Consider the following 19,896-nt stretch of genomic DNA (forward strand, 5'->3'; position numbering starts at 1 on the left):
TCGAAGAGCGAGGCATCCCTGAAGTGGGGATGTAGGCGGGGGGAGGCTATCACGTGGACAGAGTAGGAAAGCATGCGAAGAATATAGAAAGAGAGGGACACAAGAGAGAGGCAGGGAATAGCCGAACCTTCCAGCGTCGGGAGGACCAAGCTGGGCAGGGGGGAGAGCAACATAACACAAAGTCGGTCAGGTGCCGACATAAAATATGAAAAAAAACTGCCTCGCGAGAGTCCCACTCAAACTAAAGCAACTACTAGTCGTAAATATAATGTAACATATCCACTTATGATAAGGAAACGAAATAACGTGGAGTAACATAAAAAACTAGCAGCGCCCGAAGGCGATCAGGCATGCCAACCTAACACGAACTATGATACCGTAATATCATAACAACTGTATCGTAAATAACGGGATAATGAAATACCATAACAAAATAAAATAACACGGGGTGTGAACCGTGAATTACCCAGATAGGTTCAAAACGAAAAACAATCAATATGGAAGACTAATTGTAAGGCGTTAAGAACGAGAGAGAGAGGAGGTAGTCAGCCGCCATGGCGGTCCCGAAGCGGGGCCGCGAACAGTGAAAATTAAAAACTGTGATAAAATAACAACTAAGGGCAAGGCTACCTCCAAAGACTCAAAACTCATAGATCTGGTACTTAACTTCGACGGAGTGACAGTAGAGTCCGACATCGTGAGATAAATCCTGGGTAAATCCGGGAAAAACACACACCGAAAAAGTGAACAGCATAAACCAATGGTGCTATGAAAAGGAGTGACGTCACTGGCGTGGGTTGGACTGTTGGTAGTAGAGATCGGTGCTAGGGTATTGAACGACACCTCGCTGTACGGGGATATTGAGAGGAGATATCTAAATGGTGCGAGGCCTCTGGTTGTGATTATTTATCACGCCCCAGTTATTTATACCGACACCTTATTAGGTGAGCGAGCTGGGTTCAACCTAGCATTCCTAGACAATTTTTTCTCTGGTAAATTCATAGCAGTTTTTACCTTAGAAATGATGTAAAAGGAGCATTTCACTGAGCGGCACAGGTCGGAGCCCAGAAATGTACTTATTGGTATAAAATTAATTGTAAATAAATAATCATGAGATTAAAAGGAAAAAAATATGTTATCTTCTGTTATTTATTTAGCTTCTGTTATTTATTTAGCAGAATGAAAGAAATAAAAATATCTATTGCTAATGTTTTGATATGTTCTACACTAGATTTCACAAATATATAAAATTTTTGCAAATATATATTCGACATGCTCTACAGAAAATTTTGTGAATGTTGATTCGGGAATAGCTGTGGGTTAACTGTACCTCACCTTACATAGGTAATTAGTTTTGGGTCAGGCGACTTCAAGTCGAAAAAACAAGTTCTCTGAATTTACTTGCCACTAAGCTAAACCACAAATAACCATTCCCAGTTCTGTTTTTTTTTTTATTTATAAATACAATTCAAATTATATATGGTTAATAAGAATTTATTTTAATGTTAAAAACAAATAATTTTTTGTTTTTAATGTAGTACAGAAAAATTAATTGAAATTTACAAATAAATGTACATGTACTGTAAGTGTACTTTAGATGTCTGCAATACTGTTGTTACCTTTAAAGCAGCTGACAACAAAACAAAAATAAAAACAATCGGTAATTGCTGTTGTTTAAACACACCTTAAATTGATAAGATAAAAGTACAAAAATTATTAAAGTTCAGATAACATCGAAAACCAGGATTATTTTAGACATACAATATATATATGCATTATGTTGTCGGCTAAAGCTACAGGATAGCAGACAAAATTGAATGACATGTTTTAAGCCCAGCCCATGATTGAACGTAAATTTAAGCAAAGTATTTGTTTATTTTGTGTGTAGTATTTAATTGACGCTTTTTAGTAAAACAAATATTTATGTTAAATCTGTTCTAAAAGCACCTCTGAGAGACAGAGACAGAGACCATATTCATATCATAACTAATAAAATATCTGAAAATTATGATATTCTATAACAAATTGGTGCTGATGTAATTTTCATTAGGTATTTTAGATTGAATGAGTTAAATTATATAGATAATATTCTTTGTACAGTATTCATATGGTGTACTGTATATTCTTGAAAAAGTCTTGATTGCCTGATCACAACCAAAGATAAAAAGTAAGTAATCGTTAGTTATGAAAAAGCTCTTGAAACTGAAAAATAGAATTGAGAAATGCTTTAATAAAGCACAATTAACATTATAAAATTCATGGTTTTTAGAATGCGATGATGTATGACTAAACTAAACTGGATTTCAATTTTTTGGGAATCATGAGTTGCGCTGATGCCGCCGCCAACCAATAAATATTGAAGCTACCATGGAAAATGCCTTAAGCTCATATAGATCACTAAATAAGACAACAGCAATGACACAGACTCACAGATGTTTTCATATTTCGTTCTCTAAGATTTATAATGGTTATACTATTAACATTTACTGGAAATGTACATATTTTGATATGATTTTTTATACTAAATAAGACAACAACGGCACAGAGTCGCAGATATTTTCATATTTAATTCTCTAAGATTTATGATTGTTATACTATTAACATTTACTGTAATCAAATGTATTTTGATATGATTTTTGACTCTTATATTCCTATTTATTGTACAGCAACATGATTTATTTGCTTTTAATGTTTTTTAGCGCTGTTACAACTTCAATATATGACAGAATGACGTAAAGTCAAATAAAAGGGCTTTTTATTTTTCTATATATTATTTCTGACAAACGATGTACAGTATAATCAAAATGACATAACCCGACATCCTCAACCCCCAAGAAAGTCCCAGCTGTAATCAATGTGGGTTGTCAATGAGCTGCGGAGTGCGGTACCGACTTGTAACTACTGTACTGGTCGGTTGTATACACCTCGTTATAAATTTTAACGGCTAGGTACTATAGCTTTGCTGTTATATATCCTATATAACAGAGGCAGGTTTATATAATTAGGAAAAATACAAATTATTTAAAATTTTGTCATACCTCCACCCTTTGTGTGACCAATCAATGCAGTTATGTACAGTACTCATACTGTTGGGTAGAAACTGTGCTTGGTGGTCCATGGGAACCACTCAAGCTCGCTAATTCCTTTTATTAGCATTTTAACGAACAACATTATGTCTGTGTCTCTGTCCCTAATTGTGGTGTTAAATATTTTTTTCTTAAATTTATGTGGTGTTAAATATTTTTTTCTTAAATTTATGTGGTGTTAAATATTTTTTTCTTAAATTTATGTACGTAGAACTTTATGCAGAATTAGCAATGTACTTGTATGTCTTCTTTTTTCTATTTTTAATATGCATTGTTATGCCAAATACCTCATTGAATGGCTGTTGTTAGAAGACAGAGGGTGTATGTTATCGATAGAAATTGTAATTAGTAAGAAGAGAATAATGTCCTATGTAGAAATTCTAGCAACTCTATAGTGCTTTCTGTTCAAGTACCTAGTGAGAATTGTGATATAACGGATTTTGACATAGGAAAAATCTAATTTTGGGTGAGATAGCCATGTTATCCTGATGGAAGTTCCTCATTGGCAGCTTCTACTTAGGATACTTCTGCGAGTGATATACCAGAGAAATTTACCTTAAAGGTATCAACAGAGTTCCGACCTCCGGAGTGAATATCCCGAGAGATGTCGTGTATAAATCAGGGACATGTTAATAACAAAGCCATGGTTATCCTTCCCCAAATAGAGTTAACATTGTCTTGAAGGAAAGGTGAGAGTAGGATATATGGGCTGGAGAGCCGTTACAACTCCCGATCTCAATGTGCTACAACTAACACGTTTCCTGTTGAACCATTCCAGGAGCAGCCATCGCATGATGCGAGGTCCTACACTGAGAAATGGGAGGGGTTGGAAAGATAATGGGCAGGCCATCAGGACAACATGGCTGTCTCACCCAAAAATAGATATTTCCTATGTCAAAATCCAATTTTTGCGATTGAGCCATGTCATCCTGATGGAAGTGTACCAGAGAATTATCGTTCTCAGTTGTGGCCAGAAGAGTTTCAACCCTGTAACTCCAAAGATATAAGCATACTTCCTACAGCATTGGTAACCATGGTACCAAATGATAAGTGTAAGTGAGAAGTTTGTACAAAAGTAGAAACAAAGTGAATCAATAGCACAGTCCCACTCACTGTGAAGAAGAACTTCGTCTCCAGTAGATTGAAAGACTGAAGTCTATAAAAGGAGGGAGAAAAAATTTTGATACTGCTTTTTTTTATATAGATAGCAGGTCCAAAGAAAGGAACGCAAAAAGGAATAGTAGCCTTTTAATGTTTCCGAAATTACATACATGTTGTAATAATAATGCAACAAGATATACATTATATACATATCCAGAAAACAGGAGTTTTCAGACCCCAAATTATGTAACAGTAGTAAACTGTAATATTCTGACATAAAGGAAAATATCACCTGTGACTCATTATAATATTAGAAAGACATACAGAACAAAAGATCATAGTTCCTTTGCACATTGTAGACTGAGAAGTCCCATGAGAGTCCATGCACAACACTTAAGAAGCTGGTTTAATCACACTACCAGCGGCCACCGCAAAGTGTTTAATCTCTTCCAACTGACGTAGGTAATGTTTGAAGAACACTCTTAAAGATTTCCATCCTGTGTAACCCTGTAAGCCTGTAAAGGACTTAGATTGGAAAAAATTTAAGGAAGAGGCAACTTTTTTAGTGTCATGACCCACTGGAATACTTTCCGGGTCAGCCCTTCTGAAGAAGTAGATGAGCTTGGACCTTAGCTGTCTCAGAGAAAGATTAGATCCTGTCGACTCTCCTTTAAAAAGTTGACTGCCTTTAAAGGCTTGGCTCTTGAATAGGTAGGCTTTAAGGCACTCCATGGGGCACAGAGAAGAGTCCTCCTTTAGTGGAATAATCTTCCAGGGCCCCCGCTTTTTGTGGGAAGTTCGTTCTTCGCCAAGAATGCAGGATCTGGATAAAGGTTTACCTCCCCCAAATCTGAGAATTTAATGTGGCCATCATCCCTTGAAAGGGCCACTATCTCACTGACTCTAGCACCAGAAGCCATAGCAAGCAAAAAGATAGCCTTTTGAGTAAGATCCCTCTGAGAGTCAGAGGCGTTATCTGTCGAAGAGGCAAAGTGTAGGACTTTATCCAATGACCATGAAATACCCTTGGAAGGTGCATTAGGTTTCAGTTTAGCACAGGCCTTCGGGATCTTATTCAATAGCTCGGTATTGAGTTCAATATGAAAGACATACGCGATCAGTCTAGTTAGTGCAGACTTACATGAGGCAATAGTTTTAGAGGCTAGACTTTGATGGTGTAGTGAAATAAAGAAAGAAAAACAGAAGTCCATAGAAACAGAAGAGGGCTGATGACTTTTCACGAACGCAACCCATTTTTCCAGGAAGACAAATATTGTGGTTTTTTGGTGTTGGACTTATACTCTTCTATGAAGTCAATTCTTTCCCTTGCAACACTGAATTTTCTTTGAGCCACAAGGGAGAGAAAATCATTAGCTGAAGGTTTTCCTTATTCAAGAGGAAGCTAAGACAGTCTTTTGTTGAACAACCTGGGACAGCACTGGAGATAGTAGAGGGATCTGTAGGGGTTTGAGTTCCAGAACAAGAGTCACCAGAGCTGCAGTTCCCTTGAAAGTCTGTAGTTGTTCAGTACTTTCAATAGGAGGTTGAATGGAGGAAATAGGTAGATGTGAGACCACTGGTTCCAATCCAGAGACATTGCATCCATTCCTGTCGCTTCCTGATCTAAGTTTGTTGCTACATACCGGGAAAGCTTCTTGTTGAAGCTCGTCGCAAAAAGATCGATTTGCAGTTCTGTGACTTGCTCTAGAATGAAACAGAAGGCATCCAGAGACCATTCTGTTTCATGAGGCTTAGATCTCAACAGGGCGTCAGCCGTCACATTGCGAACTCCTTCGAGGTGAACTGCTGAGAGATGCCATTTCCTCCTTTTTGCTAGAGAGAAAGGCTAGGATTACATGGTCGATCTGAGGAGATCTGGAGCCCTGTCTGTTGACACAATGTACTATAGTATTATATTGTTGTAATTGACCAGTTTGGTGTGTGATTTCATCTTTGGGCATAGTCTCTTCAGTCAGAAACTCTGCCATAGCTGCCAGAACATTGATTGAAACTTCTGAAATGAGATTGACCACTGACCCTGCACTTTCATGGAAGAGAAGTGTTCCCCCCAACCTTGTTCTGAGGCGTCCATGTGAATAGTCACAGAAGTAGGAAATTACTGTAGAGGGACGGGGCTCAATAGACTTTTGACGGTGGACCACGACTTGAGCTGCTTCCGCAGTAAGACGGGTTTTGTGGTCAAGATTTCTGAGCATTGGATGCCTTTCTTCTCCAGACTCTGTTGGCATCTTTGAGTCTTGCTTTCAGGATTGGGTCTGTCACAGCAGCGAACTGTAATGACCCCAAAACCCTTTCTTGTTGCTGTCTGGTGAGTACTTTTGAGCAAAGTAGACACCTGAATGATTTTACAACTTCCTTTCTCTTGCCTTGTGCTGGAGAGAGGGTGTGTGACTGTAGATACCAGTGAAGTCCTAGCCACTGGAATATCTGAGCTGGAGATAGCCTGGACTTCTTGAGGTTGATTTGGAAGCCCAGAGATTGTAGGAAGTTCATGACCTCTTGGGCTGTTCGAAGACATTCTGACTTCGTTGCTGCCCAGATTAACCTGTCATTCAGGTACACTGTCACCTGAAGGCCTCTATTCTGAAGTTGTTGGACAATAGACTCGACTAGTTTCATAAAAATCCTTGGAGCTGTACTGAGCCCGAGGAGCATAGCTTTGAATACGTAGGCCTTTCTTGCCAGTCTGAAACCAAGGTAGGGTGAGAAGCACCAACCTATCGGAAGATGCCAATAGGCGTCTGTAAGATCTAGGGAGACAGTGTAGGCCCCCTGGTGTAGTAGGGTCCATATTTGTGAGATAGTCAGCATTGGAAACTTGTCGTTCATAATGAATTTGTTTAGTGGGTACAAGTCCAGAATAGTTCAAAGTGTTCAAATCTTTCTTGGGTACACAGAATAGCCGCCCTTGAAAGTTCATGGAATTTGTGCAGTGGATGACTCTCTTCCTGTGGAATGAAAGAACCTCTTGAACTGGGGTGGTTTCTGTCTCCATTTCCAGCCTAGCCCTTTTGAGACTATGCTGTGTGCCCCGGTATCAAACTCCCATTGATCCCTGAAAAGGTGAAGTCGTCCCCTTACCGGAGGCTCCTCATTGTTGTTGCAAAGGACCTGCAACTTTAGTCATCTTGACTCTACTTCCTCAGCCTCTAGTTCGACCGCCTCTTCCAGATCTTCCTCTGTTACCGTAGCCTTCTTAAGAGCTTTGGTCAGGTGGAACGTTGTGGTAGCTCTCTCGTACACTGGGTTGAAGGCTGGAGACTGTGAAATGTACTGCTGGTGAACTGTGAACTCTTGCCCTTGGGTTCACATCCTTCATTGGGGGTAAATTTTCATTTAGATTAAATACCCCACTTGTCGATAAGGCTTTTATTCTCCTGAGCTGCTTTGTCCATGACTTCTTTAACCAATTTCTCAAGGAAGAGATCCTTCCCCCATATATTGGAGTCAATCAGTTTTCTAGGTTTATGTCTGATCATAGCAGCGGTTAGGACGTGTTCTCTACGTGCCTTTCTGGCTAGGAAGAAAGCATGGCGATCCATATGAAACATGATTAGGTGAGTATTTGCCAAGACAGGGAAGAGATCAGATTTGGAATAGTTCCCAATAAGCATTTCCAGATAAGATTGGAAGGATAAAGAAGAAGAAAGTCTCTTTAGCCTCCAGTTCTTCCTTCAATAGTGATTCGGGAATCCTAGACAGTTTTTCATTAAACTGTTTGCCTCCAATGTCTGTATCTAGTTTTCCAAGAGTGAAGATATGTTGGATGTCCTCCCAGATGTCTGAATCATAAGGAAGGGCTGGAGAGACAGGTTTGCATTCCTCTAGCACTGGGAATGTCCTGTTCTCCATTACTGCTTTCATCACTGCCTCTAAGCTTTTAGAGGGAGAAGGGAAGACAGTATCCTTTTTGGGCCACAAAAGTGGCCTGTTTTCTACCAAAGGCAGAAAGTTAGGTGTTGGTCAATTCAGCCGTCTTTAACTCCCTAACCAAAGGAGATTGAGCCTTCCCATGATCCAGCATGATTGTTTCCTTAGGGCTCGTATCATCCCTAATGGACGTTTCTGAGTTGAGCCTTATGTAGCAGTAAGGATAGCTATCAATCGATGGAAAGAATTCCAAGTCCGAGACTGGCTAGGAACCCAAACCATCCCCAATATGAAGGACCCCTTCGGTTAAGGTCTTATGCTCAACATAGTACCCAGGGTTTTTAACTGTGCATTCTGGTAGGCTCAAAGCCGGGGAAGCCTTAGAAACAGGTGCCTGTTGTAAAGCTTCTATCCTCGCTGTTAGGTCTGCTTGAGAACATACATATTTGGCGGTTAGGTTCTCCATGAAAGCTTTCATGGACATCATTAGTTCCAAGTTACTGGAAAGCAAAGGTTTGTCTAACATCGGAACCTTGGTTTAGGTGGAAGCTGGAGCTTGGGTAGAAAGTAAAGAGGCACAGTACTACACTCACCTGATGTACATCCAATGAGTCTTTTGAGGCTTCGGTGATCAGCAGGATCCTCTCCCTATCTGACGACATAAAAGAAGTAGTAGAGATGTTGTCGGCATCCAGGGTCATGACTTGCAGAGTGTCCTGGACTTCATCGTCTGCATGATTTGCTGGTACCCGGCGGGAGTTGGACCGTCGGTAACTGGTGACAAAATACAGAGGACACCTCAGACTTGGGGAAGAGCAGGTCCTTCAGTTCTAGAGAAGGAAGACAAGGGGCACCATGTTGAGAGCTCCTCTGGAATCCTCTTAGCCAGTGTTGGAGCATCCTCCAACGTCGATCTCGATCTCCTTCAAACTGGCTTCTATGCACGGATCCCTAGGCAACATGGCAGTCAGTATGTTTCCGGCAGGTCTTGTGGCCACAGGCTAACTTGACCCACCTGGTACAGGTGACTGTTGAACACTCCATGTCATCAGCGACCTGTAAAGGTAAGACATTGTAATGAGTACAAATCATTAAAGATCATATCATCTTAAAATTAGTTATACAGAACCCATCCTAACCTAAATAAACCCACCCATAAAGAACAGCTAAATATAAAATAAAATTAGAATACATGTCAAACCGCTCAGAAATCTGTAGTGATTTATGAAGCAAAACCATAATGACGGTGTGGTAGGAATATGGAGGAAAGGATCACATCAAGGAACACCAGAACCTCCAGAGTAGGGCTATTATAACAGCCTGAGAAGACAAGTCCGGTCATCATACTGCCTAGATCAGCAATAGCTTCCTCCAAGGTGGCAGCAGCTTTGAGGCAAAACTATTTTTAGTTGCCAGTAAAAGAATGACCTTTCAATACCCAAGGCATGTCGACACAAGGCCGCAGACACATTGTAAGGTCAACAGGGGGAGAGTGAACAATCCCATAGGGAAGGGTCCATACTCAGGGGAAGTACAGGAATGAAAGGCAGTTAATAAGTGAACCTGCCAAAACCTGATCATTATCATTAACATATGAACAGTGAGGGTGCAGCCCGTAAGATAATGCGAGTCATACAAGACGGCCAGGGCACTAAGAATTATAAATTCAAAGGATGTCCTGACAACCAGGCAGGATCCAATCGACCAACTCTAGAGGACAATGTTCCCCAGATGTGGGATAGGAAAGAGTAGATGAATAGTTTAAGGCAGCAGCTGAGGCAATGGGTGGGGCGACTCATATCTAACACACTGCCAGTGCTAGAAGAACTCAAGCTGAGAGAACAGGAAGCAGAGACAAAAGGTGGCACCTTTGCCTAGATAGGCTAACCAGGCAAGGGAGTCAGGACTATAGCAAGAGGGATATAGCACAGGAAAATAGGCTGCAGACATAGAGCAAGCACTGCCAAGGTGGCAGAGAAGGACCCCAAGGGGTACCAACTCCATGCCTAGATAGGATTAGGTCATAAGGAGAACTGTGTTGGTAAGGTGGCAGAGAGGTTTTAACCAGGGAAGGAGAAAATCTCACCCACCTAGGCCAGGAAAGATAGCCCATAAGTAGGCACACTAACAGTCACAAGGAAAGGGGAAGAAGGGGGGTTGATGCGCGACTCAGAAAATGTTGTGGCGGCATGATAGAAAGTCCCAAAAGCAGCATTAGAACAGCAATAGTGTTCCAAAGGGACTGTCGTGATAGGGCACAGAGGACAAGTCCTCACAACCAGGCATAGCCTTAGAAAGACTAAGAGAGAAACCTATTCTATCATATTTCTCTTCCTCTTGTTTTGCTAAAGTTTTTATAGTTTATATAGGAAATATTTATTTTAATGTTGTTACGGTACTTAAAATATTTTATTTTTCCTATATAGGAAATATTTATTTTAATGTTGTTACTGTACTTAAAATATTTTATTTTTCCTTATTTCCTTTCCTCACTGGGCTATTTTCACTGTTGGAGCCCCTGGGCTTATAGCATCCTGCTTTTCCATCTAGGGTTGTAGCTTAGCAATTAATAATAATAATAATAATTATAATAATAATAATAATAATAATGATAATAATAATAAGGCGACACAAGGAGGTCTACTAGTCAGCATCAGAACATGGGGTGAGGCATTCCAATGAGCAAACATAAGTAGACACAGGGAACAGGATCCCAAGACCTGTGCTGTCTCACCACACATATAGGCTAAGTGGAAACTGAAAACAGTCACCCTAGGGCCGTGACAAATCGACAGCCTGGGAGGATAGACAGCCTCACCCAGCCAGTAAGGTTTGGTGGAAGAAGGGTATGGTGCATAGGGAAAATTACCAGGCATGGCTGCCAGCTAAGGTAGGCTATCCTAAGACAACGCTGATAAAAAACACACAAGAAACACCAAGGAAGGATGCGGGAAGACCATAAACTTACCACACTTTATACCACACTTAAGAATAATAAAATAAAACATATTCCTAAAGTAAAATGACTAAATATCTAAGCGTTTCTGAGCGATTGAGACGGGATTTAATGGTGTCGCAAGCATGCCGGTCTCGGAACAATAAAAGCATGCAGTACAATTAAAATATAGGGTCGACGCAAAATTCTATAACACAAAAAAAGAGGTACTCAACGTAGTCAGTGAGGAAGAAGCTGAAGCATCCATGATCGAAAAACACCTAAAAAAAACCTCAGAAAACTAGTAGAAACTCTCCAAGCGAAACGACAGAGACGGCGCTGTAAAGGGGGATGGATCAATAGGAAATGTGTTAGTTTTAGCACATTGAGATCGGGAGTTGTAACGACTCTCCTTCCCACGTATCCTACCCTCACCTTTCTTTCAAGACAAGATTAACTCTATTCGGGGAAGGATAACCATGACTTATTATTAACACGTCCCTGATTTACACATTATATCTCTTGGGATATTTGCTTTGGAGGTTGGAACTCCGTTGATACCTCTAAGGTAAATTTCTCTGGTATATCACTCGCAAAAATATCACAAATAGAAGCTGCCAATGAGGAAATTCCATGAGGACGACATGGCTCGAGCCCAATAAATACTTTTATTAAACAATTCTCTTATTTCATGCATTATTCCTCTGTTACTTCTGTATTTCCAATACCTCCTACTGTTTCATTAGCCAGTATCATATCAATTTCCTCTTCTCTTGTTAGCTTGACTTCTCTTGTTAGCTGTGAGTGTTACTACTAGCTTAGCGTACTTTATTCTATTGCTTAGAATACTTTATCCTGATGATTTCGTGTAGGTAAGAATTATAAATTTTCCGACTACTTTGATTCTTTTTATTATTCAGACAAAGTTTGAAATACTGTAGAATCAAATCCATCTGAAAAAGCTTTGATTCCTCATTTTTTCCTTCCTTTGTCCTTGGATCAGGACTGCTGATGTGTTTCCCAGTTCCGTGACCTCCATTTTATGTTCACCTCTTTGTAAAAAAATTTTATGACCCTCCTTGTGTAATGAAAGAATACATGAGATGTTTTTGAGCTAGAAAAGAGAGTTAGATTGTAAGTCAGCAAGATTTCCAGGTGATTTATCCACAATTTAAAATATTTAATTTAAAAATAATTCTTTAAATAAAAAATTAAATTATATAACTTATGTTGAACCAAAACATATTTAATCTCAAAGGGAATGATACAGTTGATATTATGGATAGAGAAGAGCTGAAGTAGTTGTAAAAATATCTGTACAGTATTTTATGACGTAAGGGGTGAATCGTAATTATCAACAGTGGTTGACATTATAACAATTGAAAATGATGGTTGAAAGTGCTTTAAGTTGGAAAGAGTATTGTAAGAGAAGGTATTGAAATAGCTGATATTTGAAAAAATAATATATGAATAAATTAAAAATTTTAAATAGTAAACAAGGAAAACCAAAAACTTGCATTTTTCTGAAATATTTCATTAGGGCTTTGAAATGACAACATTTTACACACAATCTTCCCATGTAAAATTGCAGTATTTTTTTGAAATGTCACTTTTATTCTTGAGGAATAATTGTTTGATATTTTGCTGTTCTTTGTGATTTCAAGTTCTGTAACAGACAGTGATAGTATGGCATTTTGCACTGTAATGTGCCTTTGTAATGCTATCAGATTTGTTTGAGGTGTATCATCTCACAACTGCAATATTCTGTATTTAGTAAAATAGTAATAAATGTACAGTACAGTATTGCATTTCACAATGAATTTAATTTTTTATGATTAACACAAGAGTTAATATTTTTCAGTTTTTTATTGTCGTATCTGTACTGTACTATGTTTTATTTTTTCCAATACCATTCATCATCATGTCAACAGTACACTAACCATTGGTGTTAATGTTTTATTTTACTTTTGTACCTTGTTAATTGTTCGTTATTTTTTCAAGCTGGAAGGAGGTTGGACTGTGGATGCTGGTAGCATTATTGTGTATGATCATACCTCACGCCGAATCAGCATCCAGGTGACGTTGCAACGACCTGGATGTTATAGAGCCCATCTCACTTACTGTGATACTACACTCACTAATGGCAACTTTGATATCATTGTATTAACTAGTAAGTATCCTATGGGGTTATGTACTTTATTGATGCCCAGGGACTTGCAACTTTATTCAGTAACTGGTATTTTGATTAGGCATGGCAAAATTGCCAGTTTGAAAAATAACTCAAATTACAATCTGCTGAAGGCTAGAATTTAAAGATTAGTTGGTTCTGTGAATTTACCTTAGCTTTGATTATCAGGGCTGTTCCAAGCTAGTTGTATTTTATAAAGTTAAGGTTAACAATAATTTAGTTTTAAGTGTCATATACAAGGCTGGCATTACAGTACGGTACAATTGATATTTAGTTTAAAGGTACAGTACGCAATAACGGTACGGTAATCTTGCCAAAGTACAGTACGGTACAGTACGATTCAGGTACAGAGAAATGGGCCAAATTCTGTACTGTACCGTACTTTAGGCTTAGCTATGTTTCTAAGTAATTACTATTTCATATTTGGCTGCTTCAGTGTCTGCACAAGTAGATCTCTAAGGTACTTGGCATTTCAGTTTGTAACATACCATGCATATGTGTACAGTATATGGATGACAGGAATTGTACAATTGATATGTCTGTGTAATTTTTGAAGTATTGCAGTACAAACATTTACAGTATTAACCATATAGTCTATTTTTTTTTTTATTCGGCTTCTCCACTACTGGATTATGATAATCATGTTGTTTGGCTACGCAGTGTGTTCTTTAAGAGGACCGTCTGCTATGTCTTGCTCTAATTACTCAAAACACGCAATTTCTGTATATGTTTTAGGCATATATAATACCTTCATCGTACAAAAATTTCAAGTAATTTAATCAAAAATATTTTAATTTATTAGCAAATATCATGATTTTTTTTTTTTAATGTAGGGAGTGTTCTCTCCACTTAATGACACCAATTGTATTAAAAACCTTACCATAAAAACTACTTTATGAGCTGAATAATGTTGTGTGACAGAATTTCGATTTTCTAGATGGAAATAAAATCGTGAAAAAAAAAACAAAAAGGAAAATAAAAAATCTGTCGCACAAAATTATGGGAATTTTTATTCTTTTCACTAATATTGTTTTTCCCTAAAGTTGAACAATAAATAACTGAGAACTGGCTACTAACATGCGAATAAGTATGATTTTGAGTTATGAGCTCCCAAAGATTTGCTATGTAAATTTTCGCATTTTTCGTAGAAAAATCAACATAACATCATTATGATAAACTTACTTTGTAATTTTATTACTCATTCTTATATCATGGCTCCCTAAACTAGGTAGTTAAACCCTAAGTGTACTATTATGCTTAGTTTGAAGGTGTCATGAGTTGCCTGCTCTCTCTCTCTCTCTCTCTCTCTCTCTCTCTCTCTCTCTCTCTCTCTCTCTCTCTCTCTCTCTCTCTCTCTTTTTTTTTTTTTAGTTGCTCTGGTTACTAGTTGTTCTTTCTTTCACCTTAGGTAGATTTTGCATTGCTATAAAATTTATGAGGACGTTGTAAAAAGACAATGTACATACGAAATGCAAGTAAGCAAACGCGTGCATCATACCTCTCATAGGACTTTGGAGTCACTGGCTGGCCTTCTTGTTGATCATAGTTCTCTTATACTCTCCTAATGCCTTCCATCTCTGCCAGACATATGAGATTTTGAAACGTATTTGAAAATATCGCCGTATATATGCAAAAATAAGCATGCAAAGACCCTCCTGTCAAACTCAGTTATGCAGATGTTACAGTTAGGAGGACGTCATCATTTAAAAACTGCTTTATCTTCATTATTTGTAAAAATAATTTTCTGAAACTTCTGGAGAGCATGTAAGACATGTTTCTGTGTACATAAAAGCAATAACAATTTTTTATTTTTTTTCAATTCGTTATTTTATCCACCATAGTGGACGATCCCCTTACTTGTTATAGGCATTGAACCCACAGGAGCAGTAAAAAAATATTCTGGTATAATAATTTTCTGGAACTTTCTGTTGAGATAATTTTTAACCTATGTTAACTGAACAATTGGATATACAGTAGTTGAAAAAGAATAATGATTTATAGAGTGTTGTTAGTTGGCAATTTTTGCATTTACAAAACAAAATAATCCCTATTAATTTTTTATTACAAGTGTTTTGACATAAACATAAATTCAACATCTTGTTAAATTTTATGACAACTGGAAGTAGGGTATATTTCATTGAGTGTTAATCTTATAATATAACGTAGAGGCATAATGTCTGTAAATTGAACGCCCACCTTACTTACTTAGAATTCGAACTTTACATACACACAAACTCACATATACACACACACAACAGTAATAACAAAATGCAGCCATTTTTAGTCCACTGCAGGATAAAGGCCTCAGGCAGGTCGCTATTCATGTCTAGGTTTGGCCAGTTTTCATTACCACGTTCGGATTGGTGATGGTGGGAGACTTGTTTAATTGCTCACAACAAACCAACCTAGTATGGGTGGCCCTGACTACTATAGCTTTCCTGATCATGATACATAAACCCTTACCCTACATTGAGGTATCCACACTCAGAAAAGGATATATATACAGTATGGTGCCAAATTATGCGTGTACGAATTGTGCCATTCCCCATTTATATGGTTGCTAGATTTCTAAAATAAATTTTCTTTATCTGAGAAGCTTTTCAAAGCTTTTCAAGCACAAATCTATTGTCTTTTCAAATAGTACATTGGTAGGGCTAGGTACTGTGCCTGATAGCAATTGTAACCAGACGATATTTACTGTACATTTATTAACATAATTTCATAATATATAGCCTATTTAAGGAAAAATTCCATATCAACAATTGAATCAACTTTTAACTAAAAGAATCTAGCTGACAAAATGTAAACATAGTTGCGGTTACGTTCTCGGTAACCATTACCTTTCCCTAACCTTTCGATAATTTTAATGATAGTGTAAATGATAGTATATAAAAACTCACTCTCTCTCTCTCTCTCTCTCTCTCTCTCTCTCTCTCTCTCTCTCTCTCTCTCTCTCTCTCTCTCTCTCTCTCTCTCTAAAACATTAAATCTATTTCTTCAAAAAGTTGCAGTTAGATAATCAGTGACATAGCCGGCAATATTGTAATTTGATCAACCAGGGTACACTATAATTTTAAGTATGCACAATAGCAATAGAATACTATAGCAGAGAGAGAGAGATAGAGAGAGAGATCTAAGTTTTTATTACCCATTTTCAATACTTTCTATGCACTATACTGTATTTTTTCTAATATTAAATTGTTCATATGAATAAATAAAACAATCTGTTTTAAAGTTTTAATAACTTGAAAAGGGTTAAAATTACAACCTGGAGGGATGTCAATACATTATATTTCCCTTTATAACACAGCCTACAATTAGGACAAATTTTAATGAATTCAAGTCATATCTGTAGTATAAGATGTCTGGTAAATAGAAAATCCATCACTGTATATTCTAGCTTTTGTTGTGTCATTGAAAATCCATAATTAACAAAATGACGGAGATATTATATCAGGTGTTTCTTGAACACGCCAAAAAGCACACCTTATAAATATATGTATATATATATATATATATATATATGTATATATATGTTTATATATTTATGTATATATATATATATATATATATAGTATATATGTATATATATATATATATATACAGTATATATGTATATATATATATATATATATATATATATATATATACAGTATATATGTATATATATATATATATTTTTATGTATATATATATATATATATATATATATATATATGTATATATATATATATATATATATATATATATATATATATATATATAAAAATATATATGTGTATAAACCAAGAGATCAGCCAAGATTTAGAAGTGGGTATTCAACAACTGAATATATCCATGTTATTAACCAGCTAATGGATAAATCAACAAAATATGACAAACCATTATGTATGGCATTTATAGACTATGAGAAAGTTTTTGATTCTGTCAAAACTTCAGCGTAATGAAAGTCCTTCAATGACGAAATGGATGAATCTTATGTGAGAATGCTTGAAGATATATATACAGGAAGTAAAACAATCCTACTACTACATATAGTGAGAAAATTCCAATAGGGAAAGGAGCTAGACAGATAGACCTTGATCTCTCCTAAATTATTCACAACATGCCTAGAAGAAGTTTTTAAATTTAGTTTGGGAAACCATAGGAATTAATATTATTGGGGAATACCTTAACAACTTAAGATTTGCACATGACGTAGTTGAGTTTAGTGAACCGTGGGAGTTGAAAAATGTTTTAATAGAGAAACCAGAAATTTAGGACTGAAAAGGAAAAGAGCAAAACTAAGATAATGTTCATTAAAAATGCAGAGACAATAAATAATGATTATGGACAAACCTATAGAAATTGCTTATGAAAATACATACATAGGACAGATAGTAAGTGTTTCCTAAGATATGAGACCAAGATTAAAGAAGGATAAGCATTGGTTGGATAAATTTTGGTAAATAAAATGAAATTATGAAAAGTAAAATGCCACTATCTCCAAAAAGAAAAGCATTTGATCCGATGGTCTTACCAGAAACGTGGAGTCTTACTGATCTTATCGTTATCATTATCATCACTTGCTAAGCTGCAATCCTAGTTGGAAAAGCAGAACGCTTCAAGCTCAGGGGCTCCAACAGAGAAAATAGCCCAGTGCGAAAAGGAAACAAGGAGAGTAAAATATTTTGAGAACAGTTACATTGAAATAAATATTTCCTAAATGAACTATAAAAACTTTAGTGAAACAAGAGGAAGATAAATAGGATAGAATAGTGAGCCAGAGTCTACCCCCAAGTAAGAGAACTCCAACCCAAGACAGTGGAAGACCATAGTACTGAGGCTATGGCACTACCCAAGACTTAGAGAACAATGGTTTGATTTTGGAGTGTCCTTCTAGTAGAGTTGCTTGCCCTAGCTAAAGAGTCTCTTTTACCCTTACCAAGAGGAAAGTGGACACTGAACAATTACAGTGCAGTAGTTAACCCCTTGGATGAATAATTCTTTGGTGATCTCAGTGTTGTCAGGTTTATTGTTAACCATTTCTCAAGCACTTGTATCTTATTGAGGATAAATTCTATTTAATATTCATACTACTACATATCAGCTAGCCTTTCATCCCTACTCTTCTACATCTTTTTATTCATTCTTGCTAATCAGAGAAAGCAATGATAGAACTTGGAATAAACAGCACAGTATATTATCTAGAGAAAAAATAGCAATCCCTCTCAATTGATTCGTAAATTCCCTGCTCTTGATGTAACATGTATATGTCCACCTTTTCTCAGCTATTCATAGCAAGCATGACTGACATTGACTATAGATACTTTTTAGTAATTATACATTGTGGAAAACTTGTTGAATGTCTTTAAACATCTTATGCAGATGTACTCTGTAACCATAAAAAGGAAAACATACTGAAATTATGATAATTTATATAAACAGCAGTATACAGCTGTGACGGGCCAAGAGAGGCTGTGACTAAGAAGACAGGATGAAAGCAACTGGTTAACTTTATTACTGAACATTGGTTTATATATACATCAATTGCGGGCAAAGAGGCCATAACATATAACAGGCTGTTTCCTTATGAACCAACAACGGTTTCTGTTAACAGTTAACGGTGAGAAAAACAGACATGTTTATTCAGGTCCCTATCAGTGCAAAGGGAGAGCGAAGATACAAAGGAGACTATATACAAAAAAGAGAAATGTCATTACTATGTACGATCGTGTGACACATGGTTGATACATGGCTCCCCCCCTGATAATGACATACTGTACATTTCTTCGCAGCATCCCCAAATCTGGAGTGGTAGTAGAAAAACTGCGACCGATGGGTGGCAGTGAGTGGCTGTAGAAGTCGTTGGTTGGGGCGTAAGTGAGTGGTGGAGGACAGGTGGCTTTGTCGCCGCTCCGGCTCGTCACGGGGTCGGCGTGTGTGTCCTACGGCATTCATAGGCGTGTGTGTCCTACGGCATTCACGTCGGCTTCGGTTAACGTTGAATAGGTGTCCTCTTCGTCAGGAGTGGAGACGGTGATGGAGGTCTTGAAGGTCATGAAGTGGGTGTCCTTAAGGGCGTCGGCTTTGGTCATCGAGTCCTTTATGGGTAAACTATCGACATCGGGTATGGCAGCGTGTACAGGTTCAGGTAAACGGTAGGTTCACCTCACGAGGAGAGCCGTCTGCGGCAGGTTGCAGGCGAGCAATACTGGTCAATTCCCCGAGGGCGAGCGAAGCCCTTTGGTCTCGCAGAGGTTGTTGAGAGAGATGAAAAAGCTTTGGTAAATGGGCGCCTGGCGACAGAGAGTACTGCTGCAGAATAACATATGACAGGCTGTTTCCTGTTCAACCAACAACGGTTTCTTGGTGGTCGGGGGGGGGGGGGGGGGGGGGGAGCAGCGAGTCACTCTGGGTCACCAATGTGACGGGCCAAGAGAGGCTGTGACTAAGAAGGCAGGATGAAAGCAACCGAGTAATTTTATTACAGAACGTCGGTTTATATATATACAGTGAACCCTCGCTACTTCGCGGTTCGACCATCGCGGATTCACCACTTCGCGGATTTTTTCCATAACCCATATATATACAGTAATATATATATATATATATATATATATATATATATATATATATATATATATATGTATGCATGTATTTATGTATATATGTATGTATGTATATATGTAGGTATGTATATGTGTATACATATA

General features: G+C 37.6%; 1 protein-coding gene across 2 annotated transcripts in view; it reads left to right on the top strand.

Annotated features, from left to right (window-relative positions):
* Positions 1-19,896, top strand: part of LOC137642591 (apoptosis-resistant E3 ubiquitin protein ligase 1) — a 723,802-nt gene that overhangs the window by 627,361 nt on the left and 76,545 nt on the right. For both annotated transcript variants that reach the window (XM_068375282.1, XM_068375283.1), the window contains one exon: positions 13,015-13,183. In XM_068375282.1, the coding sequence (XP_068231383.1) occupies positions 13,015-13,183 (169 nt within the window). The remainder of the gene's footprint in view (positions 1-13,014; positions 13,184-19,896) is intronic.

Source organism: Palaemon carinicauda, chromosome 6, assembly GCF_036898095.1.
Source record: "Palaemon carinicauda isolate YSFRI2023 chromosome 6, ASM3689809v2, whole genome shotgun sequence".
In the NCBI taxonomy this organism is placed as follows: domain Eukaryota; kingdom Metazoa; phylum Arthropoda; class Malacostraca; order Decapoda; family Palaemonidae; genus Palaemon; species Palaemon carinicauda.